Source organism: Mirounga angustirostris, unplaced genomic scaffold, assembly GCF_029215605.1.
Source record: "Mirounga angustirostris isolate CCGP_5_RB_7025 unplaced genomic scaffold, mMirAng1.0.hap1 SCAF_1, whole genome shotgun sequence".
Lineage (NCBI taxonomy): Eukaryota > Metazoa > Chordata > Mammalia > Carnivora > Phocidae > Mirounga > Mirounga angustirostris.
In genome coordinates this window covers 118,777,962-118,801,834 of record NW_026991709.1, presented here as the reverse complement: position 1 = coordinate 118,801,834, position 23,873 = coordinate 118,777,962, and the positions used below count along the sequence as shown (strand labels likewise).

Genomic DNA, 23,873 nt, shown 5'->3' with positions numbered 1-23,873 from the left:
CACTCTCCCACTCCCCTGCTTGTGTTCCTTCTCTCTCTGTCAAATAAATAAATAAAATCTTTAAAAAAAAACCAAAAACAAAAAACCTACTCAATTGATTTCCTGACCCAATAATGAGTAGTAACCTGATGGAAAAATCTGTGCCCTATAAGATTGCCTTTGCATATGGCAAGAACTTCATAAGTTTGTATTGAATTACCTCCCCAATGCACATGTGATCCAAAGTTAATTACCTTTTCAAATGTTCTAATGTTGTCTGATGACATTATTCTTTCTCTACGCATACAGATGCGTGGACATCTCTTTATGATTCCCACCTGTACTTTTTTTCTGACACTCCAGTTTATGCTTGTAAGACCTGAAGACTCTCCGACAAGCATCCTACCGATTTCCTTAGAACCTTTGCTCATGACAATTCGAGATGAGTGTTATATGCTGGGGAAAGAGATCTGTATCTGGAGCCTTCAACTGAGCAATCCAGAGACTGCCAGACTGGTGAGTCATGCATTTTAGATGTATTCCTTCAATTCAACTTAAAATTGAATATAAACATAATATGTATTCCAGCTGTAGTTCATTTGGTTATGATAATGCTCCAAGCTTTTCTTTTTTAAAAAAACAATGTATTTTTTAATGAAACATTTCAAAGTTATGTAAAAGTACAAAAAACAATAAAGGAATTATGGTATATTCATATAGTAGAAAACTCTATAGGTGGCTCAGTCAGTTAAGCATCTGACTCTCGATTTCAGCTCAGGTCATGATCTCAGGGTCATGGGATGGAGTCCCACGTCGGGCTCCACGCTCAGTGTGGAGTCTGCTTGTCCCTCTCCCTCCCCCTGCTTGTGCTCTCTCTCTCTCAAATAAATAAATAAAATCTTTAAAAACAAACTATATAGTAATGAAAATGCATCAACTATAGCTACACAAAAATAAAATATGACTCATAAAAACATAATGTTGTACAAAGAGAGACACAAAAGATTACATACCGTATGTTGCATTTACAAAGTAAAAAACAGGTAAAACTATCATGTTTGATTATCATAAAATTACTTTTAGGGAAAAGGGAGGAGTACTGGGAGAGGGCATTAGTGCCCATTTTTCTAGTTTCTTGCTGTTTAAAAATCCCTTGTTTTATTTCATTGAATGTGTTAAACTTATCCTATAATCTGTGTCTAATAGTTTCAATAAACTAAATTATTTTGGAGTCTGATATTACTGACTCTTGCTTCTACTGGCTCTTACTCATGGAACATTTCTTTGTGTGTTTTTGTGATTTCTTTTGTACTGTAAACTTTTATTTCCTAGGAAATAGTTGAGGCAATTCCTTGAGATCTGATTTGAAGACAGCATTCTTTTTTTAAGATTTTATTTATTTGTCAGAGAGAGAGGGCACATGAGAGAGAGCACAAGCAGGGGGGAGCGGCAGGCAGAGGGAGAAGCAGACTCCCTGCTGAGCAGGGAGCCAGATGTGGGGCTCAATCCCAGGACCCTGGGATCATGACCTGAGCTGAAGGTAGACGCTTAACTGACTAAGCCACCCAGGTGCCCTGAAGATAGCATTCTCCAGGGAAGATTTGCATTTGCTTCGCCCTCACACTCAGGGTGCTACCATCTCAGGGCTATGTTAAATTAAATTCTTGATCTGAGGGCTCTTTGAACCATCCAGGTGGTATGAATTCAGGGTGCAATTACCTATATTAAGACTAGCTTGTGAGTTCACAGGGGATATATATTTTTTTCCTGTGTACTCAGTCTCAGTTTGAGATAGTCAGTTTTCCCTGGGGAAGGGAGAGTTGGATTTATTTCTAGTTCATCCTTACTCTAAGGGCATAGTGCTATAGCTCATTCTGTTTTGAGCCACACCTGTATGCAGTATTTTCTCTTAGACTCCTCACCTCCAGTGATCTTGGGCTTTACTGTCCCCTGGACTGCAAGATCCATGAAAAGCAAAACTCAACTCCCTGCTTTACCGGTGCTCTCAAAGGAAAAGCTGGCTTCAGTGCCCTGCGGACCGTTCTAGGTTACCACTCTCCCACGTGCATTGATCTTTGGGTATTCCTCACTGTCCTGCCAATCAACACATTTTAAAAAGATATTTTTTTTTTTAAAGATTTTATTTAGGGGCACCTGGGTGGCTCAGTTGGTTAAGCGACTGCCTTCGGCTCAGGTCATGATCCTGGAGTCCCGGGATCGAGTCCCGCATCGGGCTCCCTGCTCGGCAGGGAGTCTGCTTCTCCCTCTACCCTCCCCCCTCTCATGCTCTCTGTCTCTCATTCTCTCTCTCTCAAATAAATAAATAAAATCTTAAAAAAATAAAAAATAAAAAAAATAAAGATTTTATTTAAAGAAATAAAAAATAAAAAAAATAAAGATTTTATTTAAAGAAATAAAAAATAAAAAAAATAAAGATTTTATTTATTTATTTGAGAGAGAGAGAGAATGAGAGAGAGCACATGAGAGGGGGGAGGGTCAGAGGGAGAAGCAGACTCCCTGCTGAGCAGGGAGCCCGATGTGGGACTCGATCCCGGGACTCCAGGATCATGACCTGAGCCGAAGGCAGTCTGTTAACCAACTGAGCCACCCAGGCACCCTTAAAAAGATATTTTTAAAACTCTTAAAAGAAAGCATAAAGGAAAAGCCTCATGATGTTGGATTTGGCAATGATTTCTTATATAAGACAGTAAGAACTCAGGCAACAAAAGAAAAACTAGATGGTTTGGACAACATCAAAATTTAAAACTTCTGTGCATCAAAAGACATACTTAATTAAGTGAAAAAGCAACCCATAAAATAGGGGACAGTAATTGCAAATCATATATTTGATAAGGGGTTAATATCCAGGATACATAAAGAACTCCTACAATTCAACAACAACAAAAAACAAACAACCTAATTTAAAAATGGGCAAAGGACTTAAGTAAACATTCTCCAAAGAAGGTATACAAATGAATAATAAGCACACAAAAGATGTTCAACATCAGTAATCTTTAGGGAAATGCAAATCAAAACTGCAATGAGATACTACCTCATGTCAACTACTATCAAAAAAAGCAGAGGGCGCCTGGGTGGCTCAGTCATTGGGCATCTGCCTTCGGCTCAGGTCATAATCCCAGGTCCTGGGATCGAGCCCCGCATCGGGCTCCCCGCTCCACGCAGAGCCTGCTTCTCCCTCTCCCACTCCCCCTGCTTGTGTTCCCTCTTTCGCTGTGTCTCTCTCTGTCAAATAAATAAATAAAATCTTAAAAAAAAAAGGACAGAAAATAATGTGTTGACAGGACATGGAGAAATTGGAAAACCTGTACACTATTGGTGGGAATGTAAATTGGTGTAGCCACCATGGAAAACAGGATGGAAGTTCCTTAAAAAAATTAAAAATAGAATTACCATATGATTCAGCAATTCCACTTCTGGGTATCTACCCAAAAGAATTGAAAGCCAGATCTCAAAGAGATATCTGTACACTCATCTTCATGGTAGCATTATTCACAACAGCCAAAGGTGGAAGCAATCCAAATGTCCATTAACAGATGAGTAGAGCGCGCCTGGGTGGCTCAGTTGGTTAAGCGACTGCCTTCGGCTCAGGTCATGATCCTGGAGTCCCGGGATCGAGTCCCACATCAGGCTCTCTGCTCAGCAGGGAGTCTGCTTCTCCCTCTGACCCTCCCCCCTCTCATGCTCTCTCTATGTCATTCTCTCTCAAATGAATTAAAAAAAACAAAAAACAAAACAGATGAGTAGAAAACAAAATGTGGGATATACATACAATAGAATATTATTCAGCCTTTAACAGGAAGGAAGTTGTGACATATGCTACATGTATGAACCTTGAGGAACTTCTGCTAAGTAAGATAAGTCAATCACAAAAGAACAAATCCTCTATCATTGTATTATAGGAAGTACCTAGGGTAGTAAGACTCATAGAGAAAGAAAAGAATATGGCGGTTGCCAGACGTGGGGGAGAGGAGAATGGGAGTTATTTTTTACTGGGTGCAGAGTTTGAATTTTACAAGATGAAAAAAGTTCTGGAGATGGATGGTGTTGAGGGTTGTACAACAGTATGAATGTACTTAATGCCATTGAACTGTGCCCCTAAAAATGGTTAAGATGGCAAATTCTTTATGTGTATTTGACCACAATTCAAAATAAATTTTAAAAAGGTATCTTTAATGCATAACCAGAATTTTTAGTTGTTTTAATTTATTAAAAGTGTCAGTCAGGGTACCCAGTCCATTTAAGCAGGCCATAGAATGCTGTCCAGGCATATTAAAAGCGATCCTTAATAGTTCTTTAAAATGTAGCCCTCTTGGTCACCTGGAGGCTGTTAAGGAATTCTGTGGTCGATGGCTGTGGTCTTGCCCACAGCAGTGTTAGTGCCCCAGGGAATGACACTGCAAACCACTGGTTGAGATTGTTAGGTCCTGGGTTGAGAGCCAGTTTTGCACAGACCAGCGTGACCAGAGGCGGTGACGTGCCACATTGCCTCCTCTGTCAGAAACGCAGCTTGCGAGCTCCAATCCAGCACTTTAACGAGGTGTTTTCTCATAAAAGAGACCTCAAATGCCAGCTCTGTAGTTAAGGCTGCAAGGGCTCTTATATTCTCAGCCAAGCTATAATTTGGAACCCTATCTCTGACCAACATGTCATTGCCTCAGGAAACCCTAAATCCTCCAAACCCCACCGAAGCCTCTTTAAGGTTTAAATTCTGAACTGAAGAAATCCTTAGGTTGTGGTGATTCTAATTGCTGAAAGGTGGCCTTTGTGATTTGTAGCTTTAAATACCTCCTTCTGTCAATTAGGTAGGGATTTAATTGTCACTGGGATCCTTTGTTACCGCAAGAAATGACCTTGCCATAGACCCCTCCATTCAGGAGACTGAGAGAACTTGACATGGTTCCAAATGTTCATGTATTGCCCCCAGTCCTGCGGCTTCACCATGAGAATCACCTCGTTGCTGAATTTGTATGGTCCAGTTCTTTTTTTTTTTTTAAGATTTTATTTGAGAGAGAGCGAGAGTGTGCGACTAAGGGGAGGGACAGAGGGAGAAGGAGAGAAGCAGACTCCCTGCTGAGCACAGAGCCTGACATGGGGCTTGATCCCAGGACCCCAAGACCATAACCTGAGCCAAAATCAAGAGTCTGATACTTAACCAAGTGAACCACCCATGCGCCCTTGCCTGGCCTTGTTCTGAGCGGACCTCTATATGCTCTAAATCTTAATACCTGTAACAATGAATGTAAGTTACTTAGGAGGTAATTTAACTATTATAATTTTTGCCTAGCTATACGAAAGTTGGCGTGATGATACTTCTCTATTGAAAAGAACACAGCTGGGCGCCTGGGTGGCTCAGATGGTTAAGCGTCTGCCTTCGGCTCAGGTCATGATCCCAGGGTCCTGGGATCGAGTCCCACATCGGGCTCCCGGCTCAGTGGGGAGCCTGCTTCTCCCTCTGACCCTCGCCCCTCTCATGCTATTTCTCTCTTGCTTACTCTCTAAAAAATAAATAAAATCTTAAAAAAAAAAAAGAAAAGAAAAGAACACAACCCTAGGAGGATAAATTTGTGGGTTAGAATATCACCATCTGTGTTAGCCTGGGTGGGCTGCCATAACCAAGTGCCACACGTTACACGGTTTAAACAACAGAAATTTATTTCCTCACAGTTATGAAGGCTTGGAAGTCTGAGCTCAAGGTGTCAGCCAAGTTGGTGTCTTCTGGGCCAGCCCCTAATAACATCTAAAAAGAGATGCTCATCTCATCATAAAGCTTGGTGTTTCCCATTTAATTCTTCACAGTCGTCCTTTTAAAGGGCAGTTATTTTATTTTTTCTTTTATTTTCATGCCACTTTCTCCTTGGGGGAATTAGAAAGTTGTCTTAAAGGCAAAACTGTTGGGGTGATGAACATAATGGGCTTTTAGGTTACATGAGAACACAGCGTATTTGTCTCCCTTGCGTGAGCATGGTTTCACCTCACGTTCGTAGGCTTCGCTTCTGGAGTTGAAGGGCCGTGCCGCCTGCCCATTTACCAGCCTGGAGCTCCTTGACTGTAGGATGGATCTGTGGTCTCTCGGGAGACTCGGGAGGGCTCTGCCATGCAGCTGTCTGCGTTCTCTCGTCCTCGATTACTGCAGGTGAGGCTGGAATGCGGGGTTCCTTCAGGGCCCCTGCTGCTGTCTGCTGAGGGAGGCAAAGGCAGGGAGGGCGGTGGCCTGGTTCCTTGCGCCTCTTCAAGTCATCGCTGAAAGGGGACACTCCAAAACCTCCTTAGAGCTAATGTTGCCGAGTGAATGTCAGGGTTCTCAAAAAGAGGCTTTTTTCATTCATTTATCCATCCATCCTTCCCTTCCTTCCTCCCCTTCTTCTTCCTTCCTTCCTTCCTTCCTTCCTTCCTTCCTTCCTTCCTTCCTTCCTTCCTTCCTTTTTATTCATTTATTCTGTCAACAAATATTTGTCAATGGCCTCTTGGTGTAAGACACTGTGCTCTTTGCTAAGGAAGATACACATATATAAGGCAATGCCACTGAGCAAGGAAGTCCTTGATATAGTAGAGGAGAGGCGACATGCTCTAGGTTACATGTAACGCAAGGTAGAAAGCCTGAATGTCACAAAAAATGTCCATGTAAATTTTAGTGGTTTGGTTAAGGGGAACCATGATCCCCTATGGGACAGGCCATTATTCACCAGGAGCGGAGGTGGGAGGACAGGTGTGGTACTAGGGGAAAGAGCCAGTCTTTCAGAGGGCTGTGGCACCAGGCTGTCAGGGGAGGGTCAGGGGTAATAATAATGATGATAATATCAGCTGTGTGCCAAGCTGTGTGCATGGTTTATCTCATTTATTCTCCCAACAACAGAGAGATATGTACCATTACGTATGGATGTAGGATATATAATGACAGATATGTACCATTTCCATCCTTTGATTCTATATAGCTGAGGAAAGACTCAAGGGGATTAACTGGCTTGTTCAAGGCCATTCAGCTCTTAGGGATGGAGCCTAGATGTGAATCCAGCCATCAGAATCCGAGCCCACTTCTGATCTGTGATACTAGATTGCTGGGGGGTCTATAGTGTGATCCATAAATACTTTCAACCTGCTTGTGTGATGTGGGACAAGTCATGCAACCTCTCTGATCTATGAGATGATCTCTTCCACTTCTCAGGTCTTTGATTCTGAGACTCTTCCCCTGGAGCCTGGTGCTACCTTATACTCAGAAGGCCAGTGGGCTGTGAGGTGAAAGAGCTGATTCATGCCTGGGAAGTGGTACCACAGCAACACGAAGACCCCATTAAGGAGCGAGGGTTTTATTAGGGCCCTGGTGGTGACAGTGGACAAGTCTTTCAGCAAAAGCTGGGGAGAGGGACTGTCTCTGGAGGTTCTCTGTGTTTCTGAGGTGCTTGGAGGAGCCTCAGTCAGGGTTTCCTAACACACGGCACAGAAACCCAGTGTCCTCAGGATACCCTGCAGTGACTGAGGATCAGCCTGGGAGTCTCCCAGCTTCCCACACTGCACTGGGCAGAACCAGCCCCCCTGCTGAGACCCTTCTGGACTCCAGCTCCTGCGCTGGACCCAGAGACCTGCACTGGCAGGAAGACAGAAGGAAGAAAAAAGGAATCCCCATTGTTAGGAAACAGCTTACTTTATTTTTTTTTTAAAGATTTTATTTATTTATTTGACAGAGAGCGAGCACAAGCAGGGGGAGGGGTAGAGGCAGAGGGAGAAGCAGGCTCCCCACTGAGCAGGGAGCCTGACATGGGGCTCGATCCCAGGACCCTGAGATCATGACCTGAGCTGAAGGCAGACCCTTAACCGACTGAGCCACCCAGGTGCCCCCACAGCTTACTTTATTTTTAAAAGATTTTATTTATCTGTTTAGAGAGGGGGGGAGGGGCAGAGGGGGAGGGAGAGAGAGAATCTCCAGCAGACTCTGTGCTGAGCCAGGAGCCCACCACAGGGCTCCATCTCAGGACCCTGAGATCATGAGCTGAGCCAAAATCAAGAGTTGGATGCTTACCCGACGGGGCCACCCAGGTGCCCCAGGAAATAGCTTATGTTCATTGTCCGTTGAAATCATGCTATTGCCAAGACACCTAGAGTTGTCAGGGTTGGGTGGTTGGGAGTCACCACTGAGACCTCAACACTGGTAAAATTGCAGGCTACCAGCCTCTGGGGACTTCCCTCCGCTTTTCGCTGTGAGGCTGTGAGGTCCAGCAGGCAGGATGCCCTTCTTTCTCATACACAGCTGCATCCCCACACCCACCACAGTAGCCGCCTTCGGTAAGCACTTGTTGGCTGAACTAGTAAATTTTAAGGAGTTCTTTCTGTTAATACGACGCACCTCATTTGAAAGTTCAGCCACTGACATTCCGAATTCCCTGAAAACATCCCTCTGCCTCACTGTTGCTCAGTTTCCTGTCCCCAGAGCTGTGTTGGCGTGATGCCTGCAACTTCTCTTTGCAAAGTCGAAGGACTAGGTGATACAAGGCGAGGAGCAGCTCAGGGACAGGAAGGAGGGCCAAGAGGCTGAACTTTCCTGAAACCTGCTCTGGACGTACTTTAAAGGCTCCTTACGCAGGCTCCTACCACTGGGATCTTCCCAGACCCTTTCATCCTGGCCAGCTGGGCAATCTCTCCTGTCTTCAGGATCCAGAGCTTGCTCTCTATCTACTCCCTTGCATGGGTACTTCAAACCATGTTCTGCTCCCTTTGCCCGGGAGGCAGATTCCGGGTCCCCCTTCCTCCACATGCAGGCTGCCCTCCTCAGTCACCCAGCTCACCCCCATAGCCCACCCTGGCCATGGAAGCTCATAGTATGGATCGGTAAAAATCTGAGCTGTCCTAGGGAGTCCCTTAAAATGAATAATCCAACAGGTGACATAGGTTTTAAAAGTCACTAATTTGTTCCCATCATTTCTTTTTAGATTTGGAAATGAAGAAATTGAGAGTATTTTCTCGGGCCTGGAGAACAACCAAAGGCTTCAAACCCTCAGTCTGCGCTACTGTGGTCTGGGACCACAGAGTGGGCCACGGCTGGGCGCCATCATATACCAGAGCTCCATTTGGTGAGATGCATCCCCTGCTCGCCCCCTGCCTCTGGCTCTGTTCTGTCTTGAGTTATATAACCAGCTGAATTACAAAACCCATTAACCCATGATTTCCCCTGACTTTTCACTACTTTAGTTATTTTGTTTTCTTTTTCTTAATTATAAGAGAAAGATCCTTTAGTTACATTAGTTACCCACAAGGGTATCATGCTATACGCATGTTTTTGGCCTGATGTCATGGTCACTAGGTCTATTTTTTGCAATATGGTCTGTTATCTATTATGATTATTTATTAGTATATAACTAGGTCTATTATTTTATGAGGTGAAGACCTCAAATCCAAATTTGCGGAAGTGAAAATAACATCGAATGTACAATGTATTTTACCCCTCCCCAGCAAGCTGCACCTTGATGGCAATTACTTACAGTGTTCTGGAGCTCTGACGCTCCTCAGACCCATAGCCGAGTATGCAAAGACACAGGGGAGAGACCAGCCGGCCACATCCCCACCAGACCCCAGGAGTCCCCCGCAGCAGCTGCAGGGTAAGTGCCAGGGACCTGTGCCCTACACTCTTTGGGGCTACCTATAAGACAGAAATGGCTTTGCGTTTAAAAATGGCCTTCCCTGTGGCCAGTGGAAATTCTTCTTGCTGAGTATGAATGAGAGCAGAATATTGGACCCCCCGCAATGTCTTTGTCCTGATCCTCAGAACTGGTGATTATATTACCTCACATGGCAAATGGAACTGTGCAGATATGATAAAATTAAGGGCCTTGAGATGGGGCTTTATCCTGGATTCTCTGGATAGGTCCAGTGTCATCACAGGATCTTTGCAAGAGGGGGGCAGGAGGGTCAGAGCCAGAGAGATGGAGATGTGACCATGGAAGGAAAGGTTGGAGGGATGCGAGGAAGGGGCCAGCAGCCAAGGAATATAGGTGGCCTCGAGGAGCTGGAAAGGGCAGGGCAAGGAATTCTTCCGCAGAGCCACTAAAAGACACATAGTCCACCAATGCCTTGACTGTGAGACACATTTTGGACTTCGGACCTCCAGATCTGTAAGGTCATAGCCTTGTATCGTTTTTAGCGACTAAGTTTAAGGTCATTTGTTATAGCAGCAGTGGGGAACTAAGACAACATGTTAATCAGAACTCTTCAGTTAAAAGTGAAAGCAACCCAAACAGAATTCAAGGTTAATAGGGGCTTATTGGTTCACATAACTGAGATGTCCACAGCTGTCTTCAGAGATAGCTGAATTCGGGGGCTCATGCGACGTCATCAGGAGACCCTGAGTTTGCTGCTCTTCACTCGACTTCCCTTCCGAGGTGGGCCTTCTCTCCCAGTGCAGTCAGCCTTCCTCCAGGCAGGAAAGAGCAGTGGACACGTCTGTCAGCAGTCCCAGGGCTATATCATCGTGACTTCCAATCAGCCAGGAAGTGTGAGCCTCTGTCTCCCAGTGACTGTGGGTCAAATCCCCCCGGGAAAGGCTCTCTCTGGCCCTCCCTGGGTCACATACATACCTCTCAGACCAGTCCCTACAGCCCCGGATGTGCTAAACCGTAATTGGCCAGGACTGATCACACACCCCGCTGGGGGAGGAGTGGAGCATTCTGATGGGCAGCCAAACCAGAGCCCCATGATTTGCTGGGGAGCAAAGTGGCAGCCCCTCAAAGAAGTAAACCGATGAGAAGGACAGATAAAGGACGGACAAGAACAACAGCTGCTTACTCCCTTATAAAAGGCTTACTTATCCATTTTTTTTTAAGATTTTATTTTTATTTATTTGACAGAGACACAGCAAGAGAGGAAACACAAGCAGGGGGAGTGGGAGAGGGAGAAGCAGGCTTCCTGCTGAGCAGAGAGCCTGATGTGGGGCTCGATCCCAGGACCCTGGGATCATGACCTGAGCCGAAGGCAGCCGCCTAACTGAGCCACCCAGGCGCCCCAAGGCTTATCCATTTTTTTAATAGATCCCTAATACACATGTTTATGGCACATTTTAAAGCTGACTACTTTTAATCACTGTTAGCAGAAACTATAGAAAGTGGCTAATAGCACAGACTTAGAATCAGGTCTGGGTTCAAATCCTACCCCAGCTGTGCATTAATTTGGGCAAATTTTCAAATTGATCTAACTTTAGCGTCTTGAGCTACAAAATAAACATAGCTACCTCATAGTGTTTAGTGAGAAGGAAGTGGTGTAATGTGATGCAGTTAGCATGATGCCTGGCACATAGAAAGTACTTGAGGGACATTAATTATCATCATTACCATCGTCATTATTAATATAACAACAACCCTTTCCCAGGAGAGTAAACTTGAGGCATGTTGGTGAACACAGTCACTCTACTTGCTGGAAAAAATGAAGATAAAGAGCTCAAGGCTAATGTGCAACATGGGGACCACTGTTAAATATACTGTATTTTATATTTGGAAGTTGCAGAAGGGCGCCTGGCTGGCTCAGTTGCATGTGACTCTTAATCTCAGGGGTTGTAAGTTCGAGCCCCATGTTGGGTGGAGAGATTACTTAAAAAATAAAATCTTCAGGGCGCTTGGGTGGCTCAGTTGGTTAAGCGACTGCCTTCAGCTCAGGTCATGATCCTGGAGTCCCAGGATCCAGTCCCGCATCGGGCTCCCTGCTCAGCAGGGAGTCTGCTTCTCCCTCTGACCCTCCTCCCTCTCATGCTCTCTGTCTCTCATTCTCTCTGTCTCAAATAAATAAATAAAATCTTAAAAATAAAATAAAATAAAATAAAATCTTCAAAAGAACAAGTTGCTGAAAGAGTAGATCTTAAAAGTTCTCATCACAAGAAACAAAATTTGTGACCATGTGTTGTGATGGACGTTAACTAACTTACAGTGGTGAACATTTCACAATATATACAAATATCAAGTCATTATGTTGTATGCCTGAAACTAATATAATGTTACATGTTAATTTTATCTCAATCAAAAAAGAATTCACTGACTTGTGCTATTAAAAAAGAAAGAGCTGAAGTCAAGGCTACTTTGTGGAAGTGAGTGCAAAGAACTATGAAAGATTTGTAAATAACAAGAGTTATCCTCCATTTAGGAACCTTCCTGGTATCAGAATTCTATAGGTTATTTGTTGAATTTGATATTTCAATCAACCCAATAAATATACAAAAGGAAGCTGGAAAACAATGTTTGCTATCCAAATACGACTTTCCCTCTGCTATTTCTATCACTAATCTTGTAAAAAGCCACAGTCCTATTTATGAAGTCCTATATTGTAATTTCAGGACCGAAATAACCAAGTGAATCTCTGATTTTTAAGAAAAATAATTGGAGGGGTGCCTGGGTGGCTCAGTTGATTAAGCACCTGACTTTGGCTCAGGTCATGATCTCAGGGTCCTGGGATCGAGCCCCTGCCCCCCACCGCCTTCAGCAGGGAGTCTGCTTGTCCCTCTGCCCCTCCCCCCACGTGTGTGTGTGTGTGCGCGCGCGCACGCACACACGCTCTCTCCCACTCTCTCGAATAAATAAATCTTAAAAAAAAAAAGAATTGGCAATATAAAAGCAGTGTCTCAAGGGATTGGTATGTGGCAGGCAAGACCAGGTGTGAGGTGTGGGATTGGAAAGAAAAAGAAGTGACAAGGACGTGGGGAGGAAACGTGGAGGTCTTCTATTCTGTTTGTTCTAAGTGCGTTCTGCCCAAAGGAGCATGAAAGCTTGATTTTAAGGGTTCTGGATTTGATTTCCCAGAGAGCCAAACAAGCGAGGGTCAGCGCCGACCTCAGCACGCGCCTGCCCTGTCATTCTTCACAGCCCCCCGGGACAGGGTGGAAAAGCTGCCCCAGCTGCCCTGAGCCCTGTGGTCAGTGGTCAGCACACACAACCTCTTAGAAGTTCCTCTTCTTATTCATTCACTTGAACCTTGATTTTTAGGCAGGTCAGCTGGTACATTGTAGCTCTTCTGCATTCTTTTGGGGACCTGTATTAGTCTGCGCTGGCTGCCGTAACAAAACAACATAGGCTGGGTGGCTTAAACAGACTTATTTTTGCCAGTTCAGGAAGCTAGAAGTCCCAGATCAGACAGCGTGCTAGCGGATTCTGTTCCTGGTGAGAGCTCTCTTTCTGGCCTGAAGAGGGCGCCCTCCTGCTGTGTCTTCACGTGGCCTTTCCTAGGTGTGTGTAAGCCTAGGGAGACACAGATCGCTCTAATAAGAACACTAATCCTTTCTGATCAGGGTCCCACCCCTATGACCTCCTGTCACCTTAGTTACTTCCTTAGGGGCCCCATCTCTAAAGACGGCCACACTGGGGACTCAACATATGAATATTTGGGGAATACAAACATGTAGTCCATACTGGTAACATACATACCTGCACAGAGTTAAAGTACCTTCTATCTCAAAACTGGATTGATACACCTCTGCTCAGGCACAGGGCAGGGAGGCCTATTGGGAGGCTGTTGTCATCGAGTGAGAGATGACGGTGGGAGGTGAGAGGGGGTCTACCCAAGTGAGACTGGGGCAGTGGCAGAGGAGGTCAGGTTCCACATCTGTCCCAGTTCCTGATGCTTGTGATGTGGGGTGCAAGAGAAAGGAAAGGAAGGGTCCAGAATGGCTCTAGAATGATAGCGTACTAATATATATTTTAAAATGTGCCAAAAATGTGTTCCTCTCTGCTGCATTCTTACAAATCTCAGAGATTTGGAACCACGTTTATAGAGGGCAGCTGTGGAATGGAGAGCATTTACATGAGGCCTTTTAGGACGATACTTGGGGCCTACTTGGTTGCACGTGATCCTTAAGCCTTTGAAGAGAGAGCAACATGAAAAAGGGCTGAACTGAAGCGAATGGGATTAGACAATGGGTCGGATAATCCTCTCATGAGAAACGTCTCTGCCCAAAGTGTACATAAAACGAAGGAAACAATAGCAAAGTGTGTAAAAACCCATTCATACAACTTTGAACAGGCTTTTTTTTTCTTATCTTTTTCTTTTCCACACAGCCAAACAGAGGGGAAGTTCAACTTTGAACCAGATTACAAAGTCACCTGGAGCTCTAACAGGGAAAACTACTTCAGGGAAGGAGAGGAGGAAAAAAGGTATTTGGTTGTTGCTTCAGCTATCCCTTCATCTTCCTTTATCTGTAAATCACTTCCTCCTTTCATGGGCTGTGTGTTCCCACTACTGCAGTAATTACCCCAAACAGAAAAACTATGGAGAGAAAGAAGAGCCAGTGTCTTATGGTTTCCTATAAACCAAACACAGAACAGCTTAGCCATATCCACCAGAGGAATTTGTCTTTGGCACATTCAGCGAGCCAAAATCGATTATGGGGTGTAAGCTGGTTTGGGAATATCTCTGTAGTAAACAGCCAGCAGGACCTGATAAATTCCGCTTGGAGACTTCTCTCCTACCTTCAGTGCTTAGACTCAGAAACGGAGTCCTTTAGAGGCAGTTTTAAGAAATCACCAACACCAAAACCTCTGAGCAGGATTAAATGAAATGAGAAGCTATCCAAGTCTATTTTTTTAAAAAAATATTTAAGTAATCTATACACCCAACGTGAGGGCTCGAACTCATGACCCTGAGATCCAGAGTTGCACGCTCCTCTGACTGAGCCAGCCGGATGCCCCGAGAAGCTATCCAAGTCTTAAAGGCTTTAGAGCCAAGTGTTAGGGAAGCCAGGTTCTCCACCCAGCACTTGCCCCCGAGCCCGTTGCCTCAGCATCCTATTCTGCAAATCGAGGAATTTGCACTTACAGCTTCCTAAATCCCACTCCAGCTTTAACATGTTGAGGTTAGGGCGCCTGGGTGGCTCAGTCATTAAGCGTCTGCCTTCGGCTCAGGTCATGATCCCAGGGTCCTGGGATCGAGCCCCGCATCGGGCTCCCTGCTCAGCGGGAAGCCTGCTTCTCCCTCTCCCACTCCCCCTGCTTGTGTTCCTGCTCTCACTATGTCTCTGTCAAATAAATAAATAAAATCTTTAAAAAAAAAACATGTTGAGGTTATAAAGACACAGCACAAGATGATCACTAGATGTGGCATGAACACGGCCTTTGGAGAACTCTTTCTGGAGGCTAACCTAAATTTGTGTTGTTTTGTTTTAGTCCATTTTATTTTTTTGTCTCTGTACAACTCGTGTGTGAAAGGTGACAGGCCCTTGTGATGTAGCTCTTTACCCTTTGCCTTTTTCTTCCTCAATTTTAATCTGTTTTTGTGTGGTGTGGTCTTTTTCCTGCCCTTGAATTATCCTTGTATCTCCTCTGTGAAATCTCTCTGAATTAGATAAATACAGATTCCTATGATCTAAAAAGCCAACTGAAAATGTAAAGGGAGACAATTTATCAGACCTGTCTCTGTCGTCTGGTATAAATACAGTCTTACCACTGGACAGTGCTAGTAGATTTTGGAAAATCTACTAAAAGAAAAAAGAAAAAAAAAAAAAGAACTATCCTAGGTTATTTGTTTTAGACAGTTACCGTTTGGGGATATTTTCAACCAAAAATCCCTTCAGAGAAGTTGGTTGAGGTTCCTGTGGGGAGGAGGATGATCAGTGTCTCCAAGGCAGGTGGCTGTCCAGAGGACAGTCCTTACAATGGGCCAGATGACATCTGAGGGCAGAGGACTCCTGGGTCACTAATACTAACTCTGCATCTAGACCTAGTAGCAAGTGGTAAGTAGGACAAAGACTGAATGTGTGCATCATTCTGTGCGGGTAACTTGGCATTGCAGGAAGACCAAAAGGCCAAAATCTGTCTGGAACTTCAAGGCTTCTCAAGGCTGGAGAGAAGCTCTGGACACTATTTGTTGAGTCTCCCTGATTTAAAATTTTTTTTTTAAATTAATTAATGGCAAAGAAAATTAAAGAAATTGCATAATACTTTGTCTTTATGTTTAACAAGCTAACACTTATAACACATACAAAAACAGAATGCATGCACAGCTTCAGTAGGCAATGACAGCAGAATCTGAATGTAGTCGTGAATGACTCCACCTGTGTGCCACCCCCCACCCCAGTCCCCCACCCCCATGTAGGCCCTGGAGATGCTAAACCCCCGTAGAAGGTAGATAGTTTGAGGGAAAAGTCAAAGAGAGAACAGTACAACTGTTCATCCTTCAGCTTTTAAATAATAGCCACGTTGAGGCCTAGGTCCCAATAATAAACCTTTCAGCTGTTAAAACCCGGCACAAAAGGGGTGCCTGGGTGGCTCAGTCGTTAAGCATCTGCCTTCAGCTCAGGTCATGATCCCAGGGTCCTGGGATCGAGCCCCGCATTGGGCTCCCTGCTCGGCAGGAAGCCTGCTTCTCCCTCTCCCACTCCCCCTGCTTGTGTTCCCTCTCTCACTGCGTTTCTCTCTGTCAAATAAATAAATAAAATCTTAAAAAAAAAACAAAACCCAGCACAAAAACTATCAGACTTGCCTCTTTTGACCTTAAACAACAGAAATACGTTGTGTCACAGTCCTGGACCCTGGAAGTCAAGATCAAGATGTTGGCAGGGTTGGTTCCTTCTGGGGGTTCTGAGGGACAATCTGTTCCTTGCCTCTCTCCTAGCTTTTGGTGGTTTGCTGGCAATCTGGTGTTTCCTGGCTTAGAGATGCATCACCCGGACCTTTGGCTTCATGTTCCCCAGGCGTTCTCCTGTGTGCGTCTGTGTCCAATTTTTCCCTTTTTATAAGGACATCAGTCATATTGGATTAGGGGCCCAGTCTAGGCCAGTATGACCTCATCTTAACTAATCACATGTGCCATGACCTTATTTCCAAATAAGGTCACATTCAGAAGAACTGGGAGTTAGGACTTCAACGCAGGAATTTTGGGAGGGAACACAACTCAACAAGGGGTCTCAGAATGTAGTTTATAAACAGGATGCACACCTAGGAAAACAAATAGCCACACAAGGCAGCATCTGGCAAGGGCCAAACATGGACACTGGGTTCCGAGAAAGGCATTCTTCCCCAAGGATGGAACCGGGGCAAAGGCTCTGTGAATGAGCTAGTTGAAGTGTGGAAAGAAAGGACTTACAGGTGAAAGGATTTAAGAGAGGAGAGAGGGCTTAACAATGCAAGCCCACAAGCCTACAAAGTTTAGCTGGAACCAGAGGATGTGGGAGGGTGGGCTTGGCAAAGAGGGTGGGTCACATTAAGGAAGACTTTGCAAGTCAGGCCAAGAGTTGGGACTTAATCCAATAGGCAATGGGAGCCATTAAAGTCTTTTGTCTCCCCAGGGATCCTGTAGGAAAAGCCTGTATCTAATACATACTTATTTTACAGCTTATTGTCAGAGCAGACCATTTTCATGCTTTCCAGAATTCACAAAGCAGGTAAAAACAAACAAACAAACAAACAGCTTCCCACACTGGATAATTATTTTCACAATCATAAGGTGTTTGGTTGGGGGTGAGTTTGGTTTTTGGTAGAAGAGTTCTACTTGTTTCAAAATAAAGGGTCAGATTGAGCTGATTTATATCAACCTCTTGAGGGTGGAGTCCAGATGGTTTCCATTTGGTCCCAATTGGAAACAGCCAAACTATTTTTATGCTTGTCCCTTTGTGGACAGGAGGCTTTGGCCTGATGCTTGGAAAGTTAACTCATAGTACCGTATGAGTCAAAACCCCCATTCAGAAGCCTGACACCCTTTATTATTCTTCCTCAAATGTACAATTACAAAAACCTGACAATTTTACATTTAGCAACCAGTTGTAAGTAGATAGAAGTATTCCATTTCGATGCCTGCAGAATTTAGACATGAGTTTGTCCAAGCCAGTCCTGCCTCAAAGCAGCACCGAACATGAAGATTCATTAGATCAGTGGTTCTCAAACACAAGCAGCAGCAGAAACACCCAGAAGGCTTATTAAAGTGCAGATTGCTGGGCCCTGCCCAACACACTGCTGGATCTGTAGGTGGAGGTGAGGCTGGCAAGCTTGCATCTCTATCAAGCGCCTCAGGGATGTTGAAGCTGTTAGCCCAGAGTTCACACTTTGAGAACCACTGCTTTAGAATTAAAAGAAAATCAGGTTATCTACTTTGTTTTATTTTGCTCAGTGAAGAAAATCAAGAGGGCAGAGTGATGCTCCTAGATGCCTCTTCTCTGCGAGGGAGACCACAGAACAGAGAGGGCCCAGGGCTGAGCCTGCCTCTAGCTTCTGTCTCTTCCAGATCCAGTCCGGCCCATGTCTGAGCCCCATGGCTCTGTCCCAGGAGTCCATGGGAATTGGGGACCCTGGATCTAGAGGGTGATTAACACTCAAGAGAGGAGGTCTGGCCCAGCCGATGCCCAGTCACAAGTCTATCAGGCCCATAAAGAGCCGAAAGATGGCTTAACACTGGAGGTCACTGAAAGGTCATCAGGAATAGTCATCTGCAGCTTCCCTGAGCCCCATTCAGCCAGTCCTGCCATGTCACCTCAAGGCCCCAAAAGTTCCTGAAAGACTCAGCAAGGACTGAGGCATGTCCTGTCACCTGGGCCTACTCTGTTTCCCGGCCCAAATTCCACACCATAGTTCCTAGGATTGTCTTAATTCTCAAGGATTTAGGACCGGGAGGGCCAGTATATGACTTAGACATATATTGGGAGCAAAATCCAACCATAAAATGGTCAGTCCACAAGCTTGGGATCGATCAGACCTTTGCTACGGCGCCAAAGCCGCCCAAGTGTCAAATTCACTTACCCAAATAAGGCATTAATTGTTTATAACACAGCCATGGTCCATAGGAATATTCTGGCATTAAAGAATGCAAGGGTCGAGTTCAAAAGACAAGATGTAATCTTCAAAACAGCTTTATTAGTTCCAAATCAGGAAGTTACCGATTATAATCCTGAGATTATTTTACTTGGGAATTTTATCCTGGAGTGATAGCCGAACAATGGACCTTTGTGGACAGGTTCCCAGGTCCAAGGTGTGATTCATCCAACACTAATTACACTTTGCTTCCTTAAGTCCTGCAATCAAGCTAACAGAGTTTCTGTTCTGGTTTATAAATGTCTGGTAATTACACAGGAAGTCACACATGTTCCTTGTTGATGGAAAGAAGCTATTTTGAACAAGTGTTTTTGTTTTTTAAAATTTACTTATTTGAGAGAGAGAGTGCGTGTGAGCACGAGCAGGGGGGAGGGGCAGAAGGAGAGGGAGAAGCAGACTCCCAGCAGAGCAGGGAGCCCGAGGACTCCATCCCAGGATCCTGGGATCATGACCTGAGCCGAAGCAGACACTTAACCGACTGAGCCATCCAGGGGCCCTGAACAAATGTTTTTAAAAAATCAACCTTATTAAGAAGAAGGTCCTACCAGGACCTGGCATCCACAGTTGAACATTTGAGTAGTCCTTAAGCAAAATAATCTGATGTCCAACAGAATGTGTGATGTCCACCTGTTCTGGTGGTCCCAGGAGAGGCCAGAAAGTGAGGGAGAAGATGAGGAACCTCTCCGGAGGAACTTCTGGTTCCATGAAAATTTACACCTCACCTATGAGTGCTGGCCCACACAAGAAATAGAGCTCTCTGGAAGGACTGAGAAGAGGTTCATCAGCTGAGAAAGAGAGGGCATTCTAGGCAAAGGGGATCACCTGGGCAGAGGGTCAGGGGGTGAAAGTGCCCAGAGTGTTCAGTGTACAGGGAGTTTGACGTTCGCTGCAGTGGTCACTGGGAGAGTGGCAGAGGTATAACTGAAAAGGCCAGTGGACCCACTTGGCCCAAAGCCATGAATGCTGCTGAGTTAGGCTTTCTCCTATGTGCAAAGTGGGAGCCACAATTCCTCTGAAACAAGTCAGTGACATGATGAGAATGGGATTTTTGAAAAGAACCTTGGACAGCATTGCACAATATGTCGTAGAAAGAGGGACATCTGGATGATGGGAGACCAGTTTGGAGGCTATTACAGTAGCTCAGACAAGAGAGGATAAAAGGCAGAACGAAGAGTGCAGTGATAGAAAGATAGTCCAGATATATTTAGGAGGGAAATATGACAGGTCCGGATAGCCAGTTCAATGAGGGTGGTAAGAAGGACTGTAAAGTTAGGGACAATTGGGGGATCTTGGCAATTAACCGAAGAGAAAATGGGAAGAAACACAGGGTTGGGTGAGTCCATATGGATCTGCGGAGTGGCTTCTAGGGGAGGTGTGCAGTTGTCAGAAATATGTGTCTGATCCTTGGGAGGCAGTAGCAGAAGGGGAGACACCTTACACAAGCAGTTTCTTCCCCAGGGTGCTCTCATTCCAGTGTTTCAGTGACTTACAATATCCAGAAATGAAGCTGAGAAGATAGGCAATAATATTTATTGTGTACTAAGTTCCTTCACAGCCCTTATTTCACCATGCTTCCCAGCTGATCTTCACAGTGCCTCTAGGAAATGAGTATTATGATCTCTATTACAGCAGTGAGGAAATTTGGGTTCAGAGAAGTTAAGTGACTTTCTGGGGAGTCACACAGCATTTTTTGGAGCGAGGTTTTACTCCCAGAGATTCTGCTTTCTCTGTACCATCCTGCCTCTTGGCAGAACAGGCATTGCTGTGCCACACTAAGTTCTCAGAGACAGAGGGGGCAAATCAGTCACTGTCAGGGGCGCCTGGGCGGCTTAGTCAGGTAACTGTTGGACTCTGGATTTCAGCTCAGGCCCCGATCTCAGGGCTGTGAGGGAGAGCCCTACACTGGGCCCCGCGGCGGGCTCTGTGCTGGGTGTGGAGCCTGCTTAAGATTCTCTCTGCCCCTCCCCCTGTCTCTCTCCCTCTCTCTTAAAAAAAAAAAAAGTAGTCATTGTCAGTGAGCTTGTTTTTGTTTTAAAGAAATGTTAAGATTAAAAATAGGTTGGGGTGAATACAGCTGGGGTGGATCAAGTGTTACCAGGGGCTGAGCATGTAGTCACTCCGAGGAATTTGTTTTCCATTCAGAGAAAAGAATTTGGTTCTGTTTGAATTTTGGATGAGGGCCCAAAGCAGGAAGTCCCTGTACTAAGCAGCATTAGCCTTCCTACCATCTAACAGGGCACCGTGACTCACTACATTCTGCAGGATGGTTTGGACCTGCACTTCCCAAACAGGTTATTTTTCATGGGCAAAGATGACATTGCGACCGACCTTACCACCAGTTGGAGGGAGATTTGGGTTATTTCTCCCCATGGGGATGCAAGTTGTACTAGGCCAGTCACGGACCCGGAAGCTCCCTGTCTCTCCAGTGGCACACATTTGTGCCTTGCTGGCTGGAGTTGGTGGGGTGGCCGGGGTAGACTGGCAAAAACCAAGTTTCTTTCCTTGCAAAGCTAGGCAACTGCACAGGAATTTGGCCTTTGGCCTTGGCCCCGCTGGCCTCACGTTTCATCACCTCTGCTTTCTGGCAAAAAGAAACGAGTGCCACGTGCGATCAGTATCCACATCATTAATCATTCTGAGCAGAAAAGCTTTTCAGAGGCATTTATATTTGCAAAGAGATTTCATAAATAAAAAGACATATTCTTTTCCTGTTCATGAATGGTCTCAAGGCATTATTAGGTACACTGTACATGGAAAACCAATGAACAGTGAGATAAAAGTTTCCACAATATGATTGCATTCTGCACTCGATTATTCACTGATTCATTCATGTGTTCAACAGTTATTAAACACCCACAATGTGCCAGAGACTGTTCTAATTTATTAGCACTGTCAAATTATTCATAATAGCTGTCATTTGCCATCATTCCCATGCCCTGGATGTAAGAACCAATACATTTGGACAAGTTAGGTTTGTTCCCAATGAAACTAAATGATGGGCTGGGATTCATCCCTCCAACTGTGTTTTGAAGGAAAATAAATCCTGTCTATTTTATTCAACAATCCAGCAGATTACATTTGTAACCAAAGAAACCGATTGAATTTCTTTTTAAAGCACGCTTTTTTTTTCTTAAAGATTTTATTTATCTTATTTGACAGAGAGAGACACAGTGAGAGAGGGAACACAAGCAAGGGGAGTGGGAGAGGGAGAAGCAGGCTTCCCGCTGAGCAGGGAGCCCGATGCGGGGCTCGATCCCAGGACCCTGGGATCATGACCTGAGCCGGAGGTAGATGCTTAATGACTGAGCCACCCAGGCATCCCATTTTTTTTTAAACTGGCAAACTAGGGGCGCCTGGGTGGCTCAGTCGGTTAAGCGACTGCCTTCGGCTCGGGTCGTGATCCTGGAGTCCCAGGATCGAGTCCCGCATCAGGCTCCCTGCTCGGCGGGGAGTCTGCTTCTCCCTCTGACCCTCCCCCTCTCATGCTCTCTCTCTCTCTCTCTCTCTCATTCTCGCTCTCAAATAAATAAATAAAAATCTTTAAAAATAAATAAATAAATAAATAAACTGGCAAACTAGAATGGCCCAAAGTCCCGATTTATCACCTTCCCCTGAAAAGTCAGTTCTCTTCCATGACTTGAAAACTTATACTTGGTTATCATTGACTCTCCTCTCTTCCTTGCTCTTCGTATACACTAGTTAGCATTCACTTCATGTCAGATTCAGAAGGGCAGGTAGTTTTGTTTCTTTTGTTCCCTGTTGGGTTCCCAGCACTTCGGACAGTCCCTGGCATATAGTAGAGCTCAGAAATATTTGTTGAATGCTGAATGAATTCAAGTACAAAAGAGTCTTGTCTACCCCTTGGGATTAGGTTCTCAAGTCAGCCTATTAGGCAAAATTAGTGTATAGCTCAGTGATTCTTCATAATCCCTTAAACTGCCCACACAATAAACATATAGGTATATGATTTCTAAGTCCTGTGCGGTTTCTTGCCCCCTTGGGAGCGGATCATTGTTTGTCAGTTAAGCTCCAGATGAAGGAGTCAGCTAGTGTTGAGGGGGTTATATTGCACACAAAGCATATGACTTCGAATACTTGGAGGCCTTTGGGAAGCCATCTGGCTTTGGGACCAGATTCAGGTCTCTCATCTCACACCTACTGAGTCTGTCTCCATCCCCTCCCTGTCTTTTTCTTTGCCAAACTCCTAAACTTGAACTGGTATAAATTAAATGTGTACATATGCCTTGGCACAGCACTGACACCGAGCTTTATGAAATGGGGGTGAATCAGACTGCGGGGCCACTGACCTCAGTTGGGAAGTCTACAAAGGCGAGATGGTTCTTCCTCCTTCAAATTTGCCCTTCCAGAGCTCAAAAAATGTGACAACTTTGCAGGCTCTTTTAAAGAGCTGAATCCCTGGATAAAGACTATCACTTTCCCAGGGTCAGTGGACAACTCATTTATCTTCTACCAGGAAATTTCTAAAGACACTGATTTTCCTCTTTAGCCAAAGTAAAGGCAACAATCTAAATCTTAAGTGAGATTCCTTTTCATACAGAGCAATTTGAGGCTTGCTATTGTAAAGAATAAAGTATTTTTTAAATTTTTTTTTTTAAAGATTTTATTTATTTGACAGAGAGAGACACAGCGAGAGAGGGAACACAAGCAGGGGGAGTGGGAGAGGGAGAAGCAGGCTTCCCGCGGAGCAGGGAGCTCAATGTGGGGCTCGATCCCAGGACCCTGGGATCATGACCTGAGCCGAAGGCAGATGCTTAACGACTGAGCCACCCAGGTGCCCCAAGAATAAATAATTTTTTTAAAGGACTTCTTAAATTGTATGTATTTCCTTCACTATATTGCAAAATGTATCTACTCACGCAAGTCAAATAAGTACAATCTTAAAAAATAAAATCAACTTAGCTGGTGGTAAATGGGGGAGCTATCATCTAAAAATAATAAAATACTATTATTTTCTTATAGGAATCAAGAAAATTAAAGATTTGACTGATGCTGGTCCTTGGTTAGTGAAATTGTATTTGGCAGATAATGGCATAGACAGAAAAGGAAAAGAAGGAGAAAATGGCTTGTTGGAATTCACTCAAATTTTAACATGGT

General features: G+C 44.7%; 1 protein-coding gene across 1 annotated transcript in view; it reads left to right on the top strand.

The window, feature by feature from the left end:
* The window catches only part of LOC123863765 (uncharacterized), a 47,998-nt gene that overhangs the window by 5,053 nt on the left and 19,072 nt on the right, over positions 1-23,873 (top strand). The window contains exons 4-9 of the mRNA XM_054504381.1: positions 343-495; positions 5,985-6,133; positions 8,922-9,062; positions 9,442-9,587; positions 14,019-14,114; positions 23,739-23,871. Of these exons, the coding sequence (XP_054360356.1) occupies positions 343-495; positions 5,985-6,133; positions 8,922-9,062; positions 9,442-9,587; positions 14,019-14,114; positions 23,739-23,871 (818 nt within the window). The remainder of the gene's footprint in view (positions 1-342; positions 496-5,984; positions 6,134-8,921; positions 9,063-9,441; positions 9,588-14,018; positions 14,115-23,738; positions 23,872-23,873) is intronic.